This window comes from Archocentrus centrarchus, chromosome 23, assembly GCF_007364275.1.
Source record: "Archocentrus centrarchus isolate MPI-CPG fArcCen1 chromosome 23, fArcCen1, whole genome shotgun sequence".
In the NCBI taxonomy this organism is placed as follows: Eukaryota; Metazoa; Chordata; class Actinopteri; order Cichliformes; family Cichlidae; genus Archocentrus; species Archocentrus centrarchus.
The window spans coordinates 18,236,691-18,255,736 of record NC_044368.1 but is presented as its reverse complement, the minus strand read 5'-3'; the positions used below and the strand labels follow the sequence as shown (position 1 = coordinate 18,255,736).

At 40.4% G+C, this 19,046-nt stretch overlaps 1 protein-coding gene across 1 annotated transcript in view; it reads left to right on the top strand.

Annotated features, from left to right (window-relative positions):
- LOC115773463 (copine-8) overlaps positions 1 to 19,046 on the top strand; it is a 101,622-nt gene that overhangs the window by 10,539 nt on the left and 72,037 nt on the right. The window contains exons 2-4 of the mRNA XM_030720211.1: positions 12,899 to 12,939; positions 15,881 to 15,927; positions 18,297 to 18,400. Coding sequence (XP_030576071.1) covers positions 12,899 to 12,939; positions 15,881 to 15,927; positions 18,297 to 18,400 — 192 coding nt within the window. The remainder of the gene's footprint in view (positions 1 to 12,898; positions 12,940 to 15,880; positions 15,928 to 18,296; positions 18,401 to 19,046) is intronic.

The following is a 19,046-nucleotide window of genomic DNA, read 5'->3' as shown; positions in this document are numbered from 1 at the left end:
TTCCTGATCTGTCTCTAAGCGTGACCACACACTCGCACCCCCCACATGAACTCAGCAAACAATCCTGCAGTGGTGAAAATAGCATGATTTAAAAACATTTTAGCATTTAAATATATATATATATTTTAAAATTGCATAGTGTTTCTCTCTGTCAACAGTCTTTGCATAATAGTACAAGCTCTTAAATCTCCATTAAGCATTATTTTTGGTATTAACATTTAATGAGAGCACTCCCAGAGAGGTGAAAAGGTTTCCCGCAGCATAAACACTCGAGTCTTTTAGTAGCTCAAAGCTCCTTGTGGCTGTTTTAGGGGGTTGGCAGGTCTGTACTTACAGGAAAAAGAAGAACTTGCTCTTCTTTTTGGAATCATAGCTGAATTTTTTTCAAATTTCGCGCGTGTTTGTGTGTGTGTGGCTTTTGCATTTAAATCTGGTATTAATAAATTATTCTGCATCATCATAAGAAGATTTAAATATGGGTTTTGCTACTTTTAGCACCATGATGACCCATCATGCTCAATATTGTGGTTGTATGCGTATTACATAGTCTAAGAAAAACCTATTCATCTTATGCTCTTATGTAGTTAACCCTCTGTCTGAAACAAGTTATTTTCTCCCACTAAGCCAGCTTTCTTTTGATTGGCTGCTTCTTGCAAACCAAGGGTTTGAACAGTAGGTGGGCGGGGCATATGTGCTCACAGCCCAAGGTGTGTCCATAGGTCTCTCTCTCTCTCTATGACATCATACAAGGCCAAGATGGGACAAACCTGTGAAATGGAGCATTTAGAAGAATATGAACCCTGACTCAGCTTTGACTCAGTGATTACTGGTACATACTGTCACCTCACTATTTGAAACTAATATGAGTATTCACCACAATAACAGTAAATACATGACTGACACAAACGAAAAGCATGATGGAGCTCCTTGTGGCGCTACACTGTTTATACCAGCCATACTGGGGCTGTTTGGCCATTAATTGATAGTTAATTGGGTGGTTGTGTAAATATGTCCTTAGTGAATATGTCTGTAAAATAAAAAAATTAATTGATGTGTTTTCCCCACCTTTTGCACTTGCTTTATTATTTATTTTACTTTCCTAATATACTAGTTCTTAAATTTTATTTTAACTTAGTTGCTTATTTCAATTGTTTGTAAGGCAGTCGCAAGTAAGAATTTCATTGCTCAGCATAACCACAGTGTTTTGCGGTGTACATGACAATAAACTTCTTGAATCTTGAATCTTTTTTTTTTTTTTTTATATATAGTCAGTCTAGTTTATAAGTGCAGTAATTTTCCAAACCCGCCCGTATGCTTCAGCTTGAGAGCCACGTTTTGGCATGATCACGCAACCATGACTGAGTTGTGTCCAGTAATATTCGCATGTATTTTCACTTCACTCTTTAATGAGACACAGAAGACAAGGACAGCCTGGCAGGACTGTGGATGTTTCTGGCGTAGATTTTACACCCTTACAGCAGTGCTGTCAGTATTACTGACATGTCTGCGTGTGCCATGTTGTTAACTAAGTTGATGTATCCAAGGGTTATTACATCTGAAGTATTAATAAAGTAACCGGGTATTTCATATTAATTTGTGCATCTGAGTACAGTATGTGCAAATCGGGAGTAGCTGAACTGAAAAATCATTGGACCATACACAGGTTGTCCCGTGTGTGTATCTACATGTGTGTAACTGTAACTAGTTCAGTGAGATGGTGTAGCTTTCACAGAGCCTATTCAGGTCACGGTCAAACCGAGAGAAAGGCAGAAAGCAGAGGGAGGGAGAAAAGAAGGAGTAAACCGGAAGGCCGAGCAGGAATTAATGCTCAATGAGAAAATCCCCTTCTCAAAATATGAAAGGGACAGAATAGGAGACAAGAGAATATGTGGAAATAAAGAATACTGCAGTAAGAAAGGAAAACAGTGATTTAAGGACTGGAGAATAATTTTACATCTGTGAAATGCTCAGCTAAGGACAGGTGAGGTTAGGTGAGGTGCTGCATATGAGCATCCAGCTCCAGGTATGAAAGTGAATGAGTGACTCACATGGCTTAATGGAGCACTTAATGGCTGGGTAATTGCAGGTATTCAGTAGGGATGAGTGAGACTAGTCAGCCAGACATTTAAACGTTGCTGTCCTTGCTAATGGACACCAAAATTACTAGTTGGCTAAATAAAAATTTCATATAACCCAATTTCTAAAAAAGTTGGGATACTGTGTAATACATAAATAAAAGCTGAATGAAATGATATGCAAATTTCATAAACCCATATTTTATTCATAATAGAACATAGAAAACAGTTCAAATGTTTAAATAGAGACATTTTGCTATTTCAGGAAAAAATATTAGCTCATTTAAAATGGACTGAGGCAAAGTGGAAAACTGTTCTGTGGTCAGGGGAATCGGCTTGTTATCAGTGCTCAGGTCAAAAGCCTGCATCTGTGATGGTGTGGGGGTGCATTAGTGCCTATGGAATTGGTGGCGTGCACATCTGGAAAGGCACCATCAGTGCTGAACTGTATATACAGGTTTTAGAGCAGGTTTTAGGGACAGCCTTGCATATATATCAGGAAGATAATGCTAAACTGCATACTGCATCTATTCCAGCAGCATGGCTTCATAGCAGAAGAGTCCAGGTGCTGAACTGACCTGCCTGCAGTCCAGACATTTCACCAACTGAAAACATTTAAAGCATCTTATACCAAAGCAGACCCAGGCCTAGATCGAATCTTCTATCAGACAAGAATGAGACATCATTCCTGTCCCAAAAGTCCAGCAGCTGCTCTCCTCAATTCCCAGATGTTTATGGACTGTGGACTTTATGGCCCCAACATTTTTGAGACATGTTGCTGGCATCAAATTCAAAATGACCTAATATTTGTGTAAACAGTTCCTGCAAAGGGGTGTGGATGCTAACCTGAAAAGAAATAACCTCAGGAATACACGTGTCTCTTAAAATCTCTGAAAGTAGACCTATTTTAAGTTTTTTATTATTATTTTAAGTATACAAAGTTTAGGCCATGTTATGTAGCTCAAAGGAGCTTCTTCCTCATTTATTCAGTGGGATTTCAGTGTTTTGTCAGGAGTCCCTGTCCTGGAAAAAGCCATTCACTCTGCTGTCACATCACGTCATGTAATTGACCATAAAACTCAACATAATGATGCTGACATAAAGCACATGCTACACAGGGGTTAAACAAGCACTGGAAGCTGTCATGGATATGTGTGAAAACTGTACATAGGTAACATTTTACTGGTAATGCCCTTCAGGGTGTAGATTTTTAGCTACTTGAGGCTGTTCACTCCAGTTGTTACCAGGGTCATTTCATTTGGAAATATTGGATAAAATGACCATTTTCTCCAACAGTTATTTTTGCCTGAAACTTTGGGAGAAATTTAGAGTGGAAACATTTCTTTGATGGATGCGTTACCAGTTCACTGACAGCTGAAATGTGACATGACACCAACAATGAGACAGCTAAGTGACGCTCCAAACTGACTGATTAAATCCAAACAACTTAATTAGCCAGTTAGACTGAGTATTTAAAAAAAAAAAAATAACGAAACAAAAAGAGCAAATTAAGTACAACTACTACCTGAACAGGCTGCTTGGTTTGTTTACACGCAGATTTGTGTTTTGGTGACAGTTCAAAAACTGAAATTTGAAAAGAAAGCTTCAGATGATGCATCATTTATAAAAGGACACCATCACATCAGAGCTCCAGCTCCAGCCGCCGCCGCTGCTGCTGCTGCTCTCTGCACCTCCGTGTTCTGTGGCTTTTAAGCCCCTCTCCTCTTTTCACACTCTCCCTCTCAACTTTTCTCTCTTCCTCTGTGCCCGTGGTTAAGCCTGGACTGCAAATAGAGTCCAAACGACAGAAATAGAGCAGATTAAGACACAGTCTGAAACGCACGCACACACATACACACAAAAGCTTCCGCTTGCTGCTGCTCTCACAGTTTGGGACAGCTAATTAGATGGATTGCTGTTTTTTTTTCTCAGTGTGTAACTCTTTCACTCAACACCTGTACTTTTCCCAGTGTAGTGCTCATTTTCTCTCCTCTCCTGTCCTCTTCTCTGCCCTCATCGAGTGGGCTAAAAACCCAATTTATTTCTGTAACATTGGACAGGCCTGTAAGGTCCCCAAGGGGTTTTGCCACAAAGGCAACACACTGTCAGGGACCTCTGAAGCCAGCGCTAGGAATGCATTTGTTCATTTAAAAATAGGAGGGAAGAGATGATGGGGCAAGAGGAAAAGTGGAAAAAGGTCAGAGGGATGAAGGAAAATAGATGAAAGGGAAGAGGAAAGGTGGGTAACGGGAGACTGGAACTGGAGAGCAGAGGTGAGAAAAGCAAAGGTGGGGAAGGTGAGCACCACAAATATCAGCGCTGATGGCATCCCCCTGCTTGTCGAGTCGGGTTGAAAAACAACGCAACACAGCAACTGTCAGTCAACTCCGTCAAGTGGCCCCAATTGGCTCTCGGCAGTTGCCATGGTAACTGTCCCCACACTCCTGTTATCATGCGTGAGCACGAGCAGATCCACAGGAGTGTGTCTCCAGTTTGTGTAGGTAGGAGACAAAGAGCGATAACCCCCCTCTGACCCCACATTGACGCTTCATCATATAATTAGAGGGCTGTCACATTAGCTGAAGACGCCGCTTCACCCTCTCTCTGTCTGCCTGCCACAGTGACATACCTCTCCTCCCCTCCCCTCCCACCTTCCCCCTGTTTTATTTTTACTTTTTATTTTTTTTTTTTTATTTTGTTCCTTTTTGGTGCTTCCTTCCATTTTTACATGCTTAGAGGGAGGCTGAAGTGGGAAACGAGCATTAAAAAAAATAGTCTTTCCTACCTATCTAGGATATCAGATTTCACTTCCTGTTGGTGTGACTGACAGCTGTCACAGGTGATGCATCAGAGGCAGGGCCACGATGGCAGGGGGGACTGTACTGCTCTAGTTTGCCCCCAGGAGGGAGGAGGCATAGTTTGACAGCAGTCTGAGATCAGCGCCGTCATACTTGCCTGTGACTTTTTGTGTCAGTGATGCTGGCTCTGATTTTTGCTTGTGTGTGAGTTGTACTTTCAAACTGTGCAGCAGAGAGTTGGAGCATGGGACTAAAGTTAATGAAAAAAAGTTTGTAAAGGTCTGGGTGTGAAGGGTTATTCTTGTTGCATTAAGCTGGTGCACATTTTTATTTATGAAACTAAACAGAAGTGTATTTTCTATAAACAGAATTTTATCTGCTCAGGTTCTAGCTCTTTGGTTACAAAGTAACTACACTGCATGGTGACTTTTCTGCAGCGTTGCAGTAACAATTTAGAACAATTTATGATGTGTTTTTAAAACTGTTGAATCAAAGTTGGGGTGAAGTTGTGATGTGACATTATCAGTTTTATTTTAGAACATAAATGTAACATATACACGCTGATATTTTGTCAAATCAGTGGGCCCCAGTCTTATGTCTTTACATTAGCATTACATAATCATTGTCAGTCAAATTTGCTGTATTTTTTTTTTAAGCAATTAATCAGTTAATTGCTTGGTCCATTAAACCTGCAGACCACAAACTCTGAACAGTCATTTTGCAAAGCAGCATGTATGCATCCAGCACCACAGTCATTAAACTGGGGTGATCTGTGTGCCTTTGCACAAATTGGCCCTGCAAAGCCACAGAGGTGACTGCTTGGAAAATGGCCAGGTGACCTTTACCAGTGCAAAAGCTAATTTCACAGCGAAAATTTGAGCACTAGATTTTTATAGGCTGCACATGTGGTTTATCATGTAGCAATTCTTTTAATGGATCATTTTTAAAATTGTATTTAACCCAAATTACCAAAAAGAAAAAAAGAAAAGACCAACTAAGTTACCCAACGGTTTAGCATGGCCTTCAGTTAGACATTTCTGATTTGCTTAGTGATCTAGAAGCAAGAAAATGAGAAAGAAAGTGGGTTTTCCATCATTGAGCCGTAGAATGAGTGGGAGCTGTGGAAATGCCAAAGGTGGTGTTTGTGAAGAAGAATGACACAGAGAGGAAGCATGTAAACATACAGAAGTGGTAACCCTTGGGGAAGTTTATTGCGTAAATCAATATTTTGAGAGGAGAATAAGAGGTACGCTTTGTCACCAGCGGTAGAATTTCATTGCTTTCTTCATAGCGTTGACTTTATGCACGGCAAACTGTACAGTATAACATTACATAACATTTAAATGACAAAAAGAAAAGCATAAAAACAAAATTTCATATTGCTGCCACAAGATGAGTGTTTCTGGGAACCTCTGCGCTAAAAATACAAACACTATTTGAGTCTTTATTCCTGCAGACCTCTCGGCAGCTCGGATGGCAGCTTTTCGCTTTCCGCTGTCTGCCTCTGGATAAAAAGAGAGAAAGAGCGAGAGGGGAAAAAAAGCGAGCTGTGACTCATTCACATTATCCTCTGAAGTGGAAATCCTGACAACGTAATCACACATATGAAAACACACACACACACGCACGTACACGCACACAAACTTTGTGTGCAGGGAGAGCCCAGGAGCCCATTTGGAGTGCCACCATGTGTGATGTGCTTTGAGCAGCAGTCAGTCTACGGAGCCTCAGATTCCTCTCTTAAATATTCTAGTCGGCCATGTGCTCCTAACTGCACCCCCAACTCAGAGTGGAAAATTACTCCCAGATAGATGGTCACACATTATTTCAGTGGTGGGAGTGTTTTATGGCATAAAGGTGTGTATTCATCATTTGATGTCTAGGTGTATTCATAGATGGGAGCTCCCATAAAGTCATGATGTGACTTTTTAGAGGTCTATTCGTGCTTTACCTTGCCATACTTTTGCTTTACTTCGTGCAAACCTCTGCTTAAGAGTGAGAGCTGGCTGACACGAGACTGCGCCACCTACTTCAAAACAAGAGTAGAAGACTTGATTCACTGTCACCGCCTGTGATTATGACAGCAGTCGCAGTGACTGTAGCCCTGGCCTTTTTGGCTGTGACACATTTGTTTTTAGCATGTGCAACACCGACTACATGCAGCACTGTGTGTGTGTGTGTTGTGTGTGTGTGTGTGTTTGTGTGTGTGTGTGTGTGTGTGTGTGTGTGTGTGTGTGTGTGTGTGTGTGTGTGTGTGTGTGTGTGTGTGTGTGTGTGTGTGTGTGTGTGTGTGTGTGCAGTAAGGGCCGTGCTGGTTGACCGTTGTATTGAAACTGTTGCACTCTGAACCCATGTCATCTGTCAGAAAACAGTAACAGGTAGAAGTAGAAACTGTAATTCCAAAAAAATAGCCTCGTTCAGCCACAGCTTCAACCGTCAGTCAGAGCAGCTAAAGCTCTGCTCACATCCAGATACCGCTAGTCTGCCCAATTAAATTGTTTGTCTGGTGCAAAAAACCCCCAAACCTGACTCAAAGCTGTCCCCTGTCTCTATCAGCCCGTCCACTGAGAGTAAGACCACTTTTTTAAAAAGCTGTTTTCAGTTATTTCTTTAAAACTCTTAAGTTGGGGCGCCAGGTTGTCGTTTTTAAAAATGGTGGCAGTGAAGAAAAACAATGCTTGCTAGTCTGTTGGTCGTGTCTCAATAGTTCTGTCAACAACTGCAGTTGTTCCAACAGCCACTTGAGGCTCCAAAAAGGCTCCAGAAGTGTCATCCACTTAGACTCCATGGGGAACTCACCTTTGCATGCCGTACGGAGAGCTATAGCTAGTAGTCTAGTAGGCCTTAAGTTTCTTAACCCATGCCTATCGACTGTATTTGTGGTGCTGGCACCTTTAAGAGTATTTAAATGGAATTAGCTGATAAACAGTATCACTCCAGATATTGTAATACTTTGTTTATCTGTTACCTGGCACTAATTAGTGCATATGTCTATCTGTTCATTGCGCCTGCACAGTTAAAGGATGTAGCTTGCTAACCTAGCTTGCTGGCTTTAGCTGATAACTTGGCACTTCACCTTCTTATGGGCTCGACACACGGGGAGCGACGTTGCTCGCTCTCCATTCATTTCCTATGGAATTTGTGCGATGAGCCGACAATTGCTTCGCACAAGTTCCATAGGAAATGAATGGAGAAGGAGCGACGTCGCTCCCCGTGTGTCGAGCCCCTTATCCAAATATGACCCCGTCTAGCTCTGAAACGACAAGATGGTATCACCCAGAGAACTAACACTGAGGCTTCAAAATGTGGAACTGAGAAACAAATTGGCATTGCCCATCTTTTATATACAGTCTGTGGAGGGAATGGCAACGTATTGTGAGGAAATGGAAATTCTTACTATCTTACACCACAAAAATAAATAAATTTAAAAAAGCCCCTCTGACCTTTCAGTATCTCTATAGTTAAACGATGAAAGTAGTCTCCATGTCTCCATAGTAGTTACATAATGATCGGTAATAGTTTAACATTTTAAGAAACCATCATGAATTGGCTAATCCACAAAGTGAGTCTTTCAGCATTCCTTATACTGTGTTAATGACTGTACTAAACTCAGTTTGATCAGGTATGAGCAGCTCTGCTGTGAGGCCTCATCATTTCATCAAAGGAGCTGAATAAGGCCAAGGGTGTCATTGTCACTGCTGTGTCCTTATTTATTTATTCCTTTTGGTTGTTTGGTCTTTTGTTTGTTTCTTTCCCCACGTTCCCTGTGCCTCTCTCTGTTTACCTCAGCGTTCAGATAACTGATGCGCAGCTTGTTGTTTAAAAAAAAGAAGCGTGTGCTAATCCTCAAATGAGCTCTTTCATTTATCAAATAAATTAGTTTTGCTTGGTGTGGTATAATCGGTGTAATACATTAGCTCACAAAGAGCAAGGACAAGTTAGTTGCTTTGTTAAATGATTACGGGGATCTACAGATAAAAGCCTGAGAACAAACTAATATATATATATATATATATATATATATATATATATAGTTTTTTTCTCAGGCTTTTATCTGTAGATATATATTAAATGCATTGAAGTCGCTGCAGTGTGATTGGCTGATCAGACATTTGCATTAATGAGCATTTCAGTGAATATTTTAGATTTTTTATTGCAGTTCAACTGTTACTTGTTTTGAAATCTTTGAAAATTAAGATGCTTGGATTTTATGTACTGTTGCAAATACAAACACGGGCCTACCAATACATTTATTGTGTCATTTAATGGTAAAGTCTAATTTTCATCTTTATTCTCTGCAGAAGGAATTCTGTTATGGGCAATTAAAAAAAAAAAAAAAAAAGCCGCCTGTTCATTTCCAATATAATCAATAAAACTGACACTTTAGCTTTCAATTAGGAAGAATACCTTCAGTGGTCTAAAAATAATTAACACACAATTCATTTGCGGCATCATTTTTCAGACGTGTGCGATCTAATAATGCTGGTTAGCCTAATTAGTGCAGCTCAGCTGTGAGTGTATTTTTGACAGGCTTGTGTCTGGGCATCGACAAAGATGCTGCCAAATAGCAGATTTTTGTGTTGCTGAAAACACAGCAACATGAAAGGTGGAGACATAAAAATATCTGACTGAAGTTTCACAATCCCTTTGTAATACAAAGAGGTGCTGATCAGAGATGTAAAAGACACAGGAGAACTGTGGCTGTGTAGTTTTTGTGTTGACCTGCAACAGACCAGAGTTTTTCTTCTTAGGTTGAACGGGGGTGAAACATTTGAAGTTGTGCTGACAAGCAGTATTTAATAGTGCTGTATACCTAAAGGAGCGCCTTCAGTCATTAACGAGGCTCTGCCAAAGGATTATGGATGGACTTGTTTCCGCCCTGTAAACATCTTAGCTGGATTGTTGTGCTCGTGTAGAAATGGTCAGAGTGCACCGGGGAGTGCAGTCACATCCTGGACAGACAACAAAACAAGCAAACAGACGCATAATTGATTTGTGTGTCTACGGCTTACGGGAGGAAACTCAAACAGAAATCTGACCTGGAACCTGTAATTTGACACACACACTATAGTTCAGATAACTGTGTCGGGTGCGTCAGAATGCCAACAAATCATTATGTGTGCTAAATTTGCAATAAATGGTCCGATTTAAGCGAGGCTACAATTTTCAAATAAGCGACAGAGTGAGCTGAGAGGTAAACAAGCCGGAAGGACCGCCGGGATACCGAGAGGTTGTTTTTGCTTTCAGAGCAAACACAGGAGTGAGACACAGAGAGAAATGTCACAGGTGGTTTATAGGTTCACACGAGAGAGAGGCAGAGAGGGGTACGTACAGAAACTGAGCTGCCAAGCGGCTCGCAGCTCTTAAGCCACTGATGGTTTCAGAGCTTTGTCTGGGAGCCTTTAAAAGTCTGCCACAATCCCTGGGATTGAAAAGATGATGGGAAACATTATCCATATCTTTCATGCCCTTTGTGCAACCAGGGCATGTCACATGGATTAAGTGATTGGGAAGAAGATTTTTATTCATACAGACCTCCGCAAAGACTGATTTAACCTTAGTGACAAGGTAGTGATCCTGCTTGTCCTTTCCTGCTCTCTGATCTCTTCTTTCCTCTCTAGGCCATTAGATGCTACTGCTGTCGCCATCCTTCATCTTATTATTCAGAAATCAGAATTAATGATAAGCTCTCGTGCTGCTTTTATATCACGCTGATTAATTTTCTCCAGGGCCTCCTTTTTGGGGGAGGAGGGGACCATAAATTCTTCATGGTTGCATTAATGTCCATCTTGGCTGAAATGCAAGTTTGGAAGAGAGCACTCTACAATGACTCACCACTGAGGAGATTAGCTCAGCCTTAGTGTTGATGAAGCAGGAAATAAGGCACCATAAAAGACTGAATCATTTTTAGTTGTATGAATCAAAGATTGTGTTGTTATTTTGGTCAAAAGGTTTTCTGTTGTTCATGGACAGTAAGGATAATAATATGTGCTTTCCCAGTGTAGTTGGGAGACTTAAAGCATTTGTGTTTGGTCACTTAGAGTTCTGTAAAAAAAGTATTTGCCCCCTTTCTGATTTCTCTGTTTTTTGGATATTTGTCACACTTAAATGTTTCACCTGTCTGACAGAGTGAGGTGGGCTAAAAGATCTCAAAAAGCAACACATCATGGCATGATATAAAAAAACTCAAGAACAGATCAGAAACAAAGTTACTGACTTCTATCAGTCTGGAAAGGGTTTCATAGCCATCTCTAAGGCTTTGGGACTCCAGTGAGCCACAGTGAGAGCCATTATCCACAAATGGAGAAAGCATTCCTTCCCAGGATTGGCCGACCTACCAAAATTACTCTAAGAGTGCATCAACGACTCATCCAGGAGGTCACGAAAAACCCAGAACAACAAAGACCTGCAGGCTTCACTTGCCTCAGTTAAGGTCAGAGTTCATGAAGAGATGACTGGGCAAAAATGGCATCCATAGTAGAGTTCCAAGGAGAAAACCACTGCTTACTAAAAAGAACACGAAGGATCAACTCACATTTGCCAAAAAAGATCTTAATGATCCCCAAGACTTTAGGGAAAATATTCTCTGGACTGACGAGACAAAAGCTGAACTTTTTGGAAGGTTTGAGACCCGTTACATCTGCCATAAACCTAACACAGCATTTCATAAAAAGAACATCATACCAACAGTCAAACATGGTGGTGGTAGTGTACCTGGGGCTGCTTTGCTGCTTCAGGACCTGGACAACTTGCCGTAACTGATGGAACCATGAATTCTGCTCTCTACCAGAAAATCCTGACGGAGGATGTCCGGCCATCAGTTTGTGACCTGAAGCTCACTTGGGTTATGCAGCAGGACAATGATCTGAAACATGCCAATAAGGTGCCGTTTACACAAGACCGTTTTCATTTTGAAATGGTGTCGTTTTGATGCGTTTCGCCCTTCTGTTTACACGACAACAGAGTGAAAACGATGTGTTTCAGAAACGGGGTCCAGAGTGGAGCGTTTCAGAAACGCACTGGCTTGCGTTTTCGTGTAAACACTTGAAACCGGGGTGATTTGAAAACGCTGGACTCGCACATGCGCACTATGGTTGCGACGGCCAGTTTTTCGCGCACGCGAAAACTGATAAACAGTACTCGCGGATTCACGAGTGCTTCTTATGCTTTTCCTGTGTTTTTACCGTTTTGTAATTCAGCGTTGTGTGCAGCAGCGATCCAACCTCATCATCGGTCCACACAAAACCTCTCACATTGGCCGTTTTGTAAGTAATGAACAATTTGCCGCACTACCTACTGTGTCACTCCACGCATGCGCGTCTTGCGTAAACAAACTTTGCAAAGAGAAAACCAACGCCAACTTGTGGCCTGGCATGGGAACTACATCGTTTTCATCGTTTCACATGTCCTCGTGTAAACGCGGATCGTTTCTGAAACGCCATCGTGTAAACGAAAGGCTGAAACGCATCAAAACGACACCGTTTCCAGTGAAAACGGCTTCGTGTAAACGGCACCTAAGTGCACCTCTGAATGGCTAAAAAATACCCCAAAATGAATGTTTTGCCTAGTGAAAGGCTGGACTTAAATCTGATTGAGATGCTTTGGCATGACCTTAAACAGGCTGTTCATGCTCAAAAACGTTCCAATGTGGCTGAATAAAACAATTCTGCAAAGAAGAGTGGACCAAAACTCCTCCACAGCGATGTGAAACGACTCATTGCCAGTTATCGCAAAAGCTTGATGACAGGGGCAGCACAACCAGTTATTAGGTTTAGGGGGCAATTACTTTTTCACAGCCCTGTATATGTTAACTGTGAGCATAAGCAGTTTGCAAGCCTCAGTATGGTGGCTAATGTGGTATACACAGTGTTTTATTTTTTGTACTTCTGCACCTCATCAGGGCGTTTCGCAGGTTTACTGTAAACACAATGTGAAGCCTGGAACATAAATAGTCAGTGTGTTAGCATGTATTCACTTTCCAACAGAACAGTGTTTCTAACCATTTTCCATATTGTGTCTCCACAGAAACCTGCTGGACAGGGACACCTTCTCCAAATCAGACCCAAGTAAGACCGGACACCACTCCATCACTCACTATGAACACATTTTAGTGTATTTCTTTCATTCAGTGCACCAGTCTTGATGATTTCCATGATTTGTCGTTTGCTTTTCAATTTTATTTACATAACCCCAACTTCACTGATAAATTGTAAGGTTAGAAAAAATAAGGGGAATGGGAGCACTGTAAGGAAATGAAATGAGAAATAATTTGAAATTGAACAAAGCTCATTTCTTTTGCTCTGAGTCAATCTGTTTGTGTTTTTTCTCACTAAATATGTTGTCTTGGCTTGAGGCACGGCTGACTAATGCATAAAGCCTGAAAGCTTGAAAGCTTCTCCCTATAGATTCACAGAATGGACGGCAATTCTCATTCCCCTCTTCCCACAGTTAAAATAAATATAATAACACTGTCACGGATACAGCACAAAGTTGAAGGAGTCATTCAGCACTGGTTGACAGTCTGAAGACAGTTTAAGTAGGGACTGCATGCAAAGCAGTTGAATATCTTGCTCGTTTTTAAGAAGGATACAGTATATTTACTTCAGTCTCACCAACAAGCTTATTTCAAGGACGCAATATAGAAAAACATGGATACTTGGGGTAATTTAAAAACTGTATTATTGCTTTATTCCTGCACAAGGACAAGAGTAGCATCTAGGGATGCACACAATCCAAGTTTTTCCAGTTCCGATCTGATACAGATACTTTAGATTAATGCATCTGCAGATAGCGAGTACCAATCTGATACCAGTGTCACGTGAATAAGCTGTAAATTTTACATTCAGGCTTGGGTGAATCATTGCTTTTCTGCTTTGCAAAATAAAACTGATCAAGAAAATATTTATTGGTAAGATAATAAATTACTACAGAAGAAAACAATATGAATAGATAATGTGAATACATTTCTCACAAATCACCGTTCAGCTCATTGCAGATTTACAGTACTGCGTTTGCGTAAGTTTTTGCCTACGCAGAGCATGTGCAGAGGCATGTGCAACCTACGCAAACGTGCTCGGGTGCCGTCTTCCAAAAAAACAATAGCAAGTAGCTCTAGATGATGCTGTAGGTTGAATGCTTGAAAAGCACAGACAGTGTTGCCATGATGTTGATGTTGGCAATTTTTGGAGATACACTGGAAACCTGAAACCACCCGCTGTCGCCGTGGTTTATGTACATACAGCCATCGTACCTGGCTGCAGAGGGCAGAGCCATACTTCAACTCCATACCGGAGCTCTGTACCGGAGGTCACGTGACCTTCATTGTGGAAGTGGGTCTTATTTGTGTGCTTATTCCTCATGATACAACTGGTGGATTTACAAGCGCATACCGCCTTGCTTTTAGCTTCCTCCATACTAGGCAAGCTCTCCGACTAGCGACTGCTGTGTAACTGACTGAAAGATGCGGTTCAAATAGGAAGCACATTTTAGAATGAAAAGCTAATGCCTGAGATAAACAACTAGCGTGAGCTGTTTTTATACGTGCGCTGCTGCGGTGAACTCTTCTAAAAATTACCAGGAGGAGCATGCAACAAGGCAAATATCTGATGACATGATGACTTAGGCTGATCTGAGAATAGCACAGATAATAGTGAGTTAGAGTCATGTGTCCTGCCTCCTGAACGCTTTACCCAGTGAGGTATGTGAGCATTTTTCACAATAGAGCAAACATCAACTGTACAAAATGACTTTTTATCTTTTCCAACTTCAGCAAGAGAGCAAATAATAATTTTCCTAAAAAACCTTTTGTAAGATGTGGTTTTTCATTAAGATCATAAAGATGTGGGTGTGTTTGTACGGGTGGGCGTGCATAGGGAGGGTGATGAGATAGATTTCGCCCTAAAATGAAACCGTGGATGTTGTCACAGATTATATTTGTCATCTTGAGATGTGCTTGACTGTTAAAATAAAAAAATAAATAATATCACGACTCTGTAATGAAGCACAAATACACACACATACAGACACACAGTCAGCAAAGCAGAGTGTGTCAGCACATTTCCAAGTGTGTGCAGTAAAAGTGACTCAAGGTGATGGTAGTGATGAGTACAATGATGAAGATGACAGTGATTAGGAGGAGGAAGCGTAGGCCTTAACCATAAATTTAGGAATGCTTTTATGCTGAGTAGCACCTGTGATTATGCTGGGCACACTGACTTCAGTGTCCTGATGTGAAGCAGCCTGACAGGAGAAAAGAGGTGAAGGAGAGAGAGAGAAAAAGAAAGCTGAAGTTCCTGGGAATTGAAAGATATGTCACTTGGCGGTTAAAAAAAAACCAAAAATACTTTAAAATCTAAAGAGCAGTGATCCTTTTAAGAAAACAAAGGCTCCCTGCTACCAAATTATGATTATTCTGTTCCCCAAAATATCCTGTCAGTTGTCAGATGCAAAATTCAACATTTTATGTGTCTCTGAGTGTTTGTATGTGTATATATCCTTATCAAAGAACATCAAAGGCCTCAAGGAATGAAGTATATGATGAGCGAGTGCCGTAATTTGCCTTTTAGAGAACTGTCTTGTTTCAGGAAATTGCATAATCACCCAAAATGATGTCTTTCACCATCTGAATATAATGCACATATTTGGGCTTCATGAATAAAATTATTAGGTGCTTTGATGTTTTTTTTGTTTTTTTTAATTCTAATTCAAGCATTTATGGGTTATCAGTCATATTCTAATGGATCCGTGAAATACCATGACATTTATGTTTGTGTTTTTTTTTCTTGTTGTCTTATGATGTAAGTTTCTCCTGTTCATCCCTCAGTCAGCCAACTTATCAAATAGTTAAAATGTGGTTATCAGTACCAATATAATATTTATCTAGACTGCTTACCTATTTTTTATGTGTGACATATGAGGTAAACCCTGGCTAAAATGCCTGGGCAGTTGCTGAGTGTTAGCATGTGTAATTAATGATTAAAAATGATTGTTATGTGCCTCTTTTCACAGTTTGTGTACTCTACACGCAAGCCATGGGCAACAAGGAGTGGAGAGAGGTGAGTGTGTGTATTACTGAATGCACAACTTCCTGTTACATTGTATAAAGTGAATCTAAATCCAAAAGTGTGGGGGGATGTTTGTACAGTGCGAACCAATTTCAAAGCATTCCTGTATATTTTAATAAACTTCTCCCACAGGATAATCCATTTCACTGTTCTCTTTACATATATTCATTATGTAGGAAAGAATCATATATTTATATATTTGCTATAATTTGGCTAAAACTGGTCAAACAAAACTGAATGACAGGATGAAGTCCTCCTCAAGGGAATGTGAGAATCTTTACTAAATTAAATGGGAATTTGTCCAATAATTGTAGAAACATGTGCCATTATATGAAAATGAAAGAACTGAAGGAGGATGCACTAAGGTTTGATGTATTAGTGCATAATAAAGATGTATCTGGTCTGTAGCAGGTTCTAACATGATTAAATACAACTTCAGATGAACAACAACACATATTATACTCTGTCATTATTTATTTAACAAAAACTAAACCCAAATTAGGAATATGTATTAGTAAAACCTCACCATATCGTGAAGCACGGTGGTGGAGGGGTGATGTTTTGGGATTGTTTTGCAGCCACAGGACCTGGGCACTCTGCAGCCAATCATAAACTCCTCTGTATACAGCATATCTCACAGTCATCTGGGTTGGGTTACGCAGGACATTGATCCCAGGCACAACAGCAAATCTGGGAAATGGCTAAGCCAAGCCAAGCAAAGCAAATGGCTGAAAGAGAGAAGAATAAAGGTGTTGCAATGGCCCAGTCAAAGTCCAGACCTCAGCTGTAAAATGCTGTGGTGGGACCTTAAGACACAAACCTCAATGATCTGAGGCAATGTTGTGAAGAGGAGTGGTCCAAAGTTCCTCCATAACCATGTGAGAGACTGATAAAGTCCTACAGAAAACCATTACTTCAAGTTATTGCTGCTAAAGGTGGTTCTACAAGCTACTGAATCATGGGGTGCAGTTAGTTTTTCATGCACGACTTCTACATTTTAGCTTAATTTCTGTTAAATAATTAATGATGTTAAATAATAATAATATAATAATAATATGTCATGTGTTGTTCATCTGAGGTTGTATTTAAAAACTTTAGCATCATTATTTTTTTTTTTTATTAAATCCTAAGACATAAAACCTTGGATTTGAAAAAGGGTGTGCTTTCTTTTATCAGCTCGAATCTATTACTTAGCTTCATTTGCTCTGTAACATAATACAGGCTGCACTTTACAGTGTAACATCACAACATTTACTGTGTAAGTCTTATGGTGTTATTTCAATGTGTGAATCAGTACATTACATATAAAATACTTACTGGCCTCTGCTGGTATGTCAGTGTAGGTTCAGAGGAACAAGAGGCTAACAACTGGTAATTTTAGACAAAAGAAAAAATATATTTTTCTATAAGTATTTTTAGGTACCAGGTAGCTACGGGGTATTGTTGAGAAAAAGGTAATTATTATTTAAGTACATGGTAAATGCAGCCTACATACTGCAGTATTGTGCATGTAACATCATTCTCAGTTATTACATAATAGACTAAGTGCAACAATACAAATGTTTCCATCCTGGCACTTGTAGCATTTGTGGCATTTTGTGTTAGCGATGTGTTAGTTTGTCTGTGTTAAACAATCAGAGTAAATATTCAGTTCCTTCAATTAAGAAAGAAAAGGTAAGCTTAATGTTTCAGCCAGGCCTAGACTACTGCTGCTGTGAGATATAAGTCCCTTATGGTAAATGATTCGGGTGTTACAGGTGACACTAAGTTCAGTAAATGTCTGGAAATTACACTATGAATTACAATATAAGGTGAAAGGTTTGTAATCTCATGGTACCAGTTGAGCTAGTTGAAATAACTAACAGATGGAGCTTTTTTAAGAGAATGCGTGTACTTTAGTGTGACCGAACAGCCATCATCAGTGTGTTTTACAATAAATATTCATGAATGCAGATCAGGGGGCAATTCTTTCAGCCCCAAATCATTCCAAGAGCTGAGTAGCCCAGTAAAGTAGATCTGCATGCATTATTAGCAGGCTAAGGTAAATGCCAAACCGGAACCTACAGTAACTGACCCCACTGACTTGCTACTTCAGCTGCAGTGCATTCATTACACTGAAGTTTTACTGTATCAAGCCTCTCAACTCGTGTGTCTCCTGAGGAAAAATCTGTAGGTGAATCCAATATTTACACGAATCACTGCAGCGTCATAGAGTGCTTGCAAAAGCTGTGAATTGGGCAAGGTTGCAGAAATGTAAACTCACAGATTGTAGCTTATGTAGATTCAGGACAGGCCACTTAAAGTTGCATGTTCTCCAAAGTGTAAACTATTTGTCCTCTAATCTTGCTTTTTTGGTCTAGTTTGGCAGAACAGAGGTGATTGACAACACGCTAAACCCAGACTTTGTTCGGAAATTCATTTTGGACTACTTCTTTGAAGAGCGACAGAACCTCCGATTTGACCTGTAAGTGAGATGTACACCTGTGTGTGTGGGTGTGTGTGTCTGTGTGTGTGTGTGTGTGTGTTGTGTTGTGTGTGTGTGTGTGTGTGTGTGTGGGGGGGGGGGGGGGGGGGGTTCTGGAATATAGAACAATTTTTACGATTTCATAAAAAATATTGGCTCATTTTGATTTTGATAGCCCAACATGTCTAAAAAAAGCTGGGATGGTGGCAACAAAACCCTGGAAATGTAAGTCATACTAAGAAGAAACAGCACAAGGAACAGTATGCAATTAATTAAGTTAACTGGAAACAGATCGGTAACGTGAGTGGGTGTATAAAGAACATCTTAGAGTTTCTCAGAAGTAAAGATGGGCAGAGGTTCACCAATCTGCAAAAAACAGAAGCAGAACGCTTTCAGAATAATGTTCCTCAATGTAAAACTGTGAAGACTTTGAATATCTCATTATCTACAGTACATAATATCATCAAAAGATTCTGGGAATCTGGAGAAATCTCAATCACTGTTGGATGCCTGTGATCTTCAGGCCTGAGGGTGGCACTGCATTAAGAACAGGCATGACTTTGTGATGGAAATCTCTGTATGGGCTCAGGACGACTTACAGTACACGCTGTCAGTTGATCAGGTCCATCCACAAATGTAGGTTAAA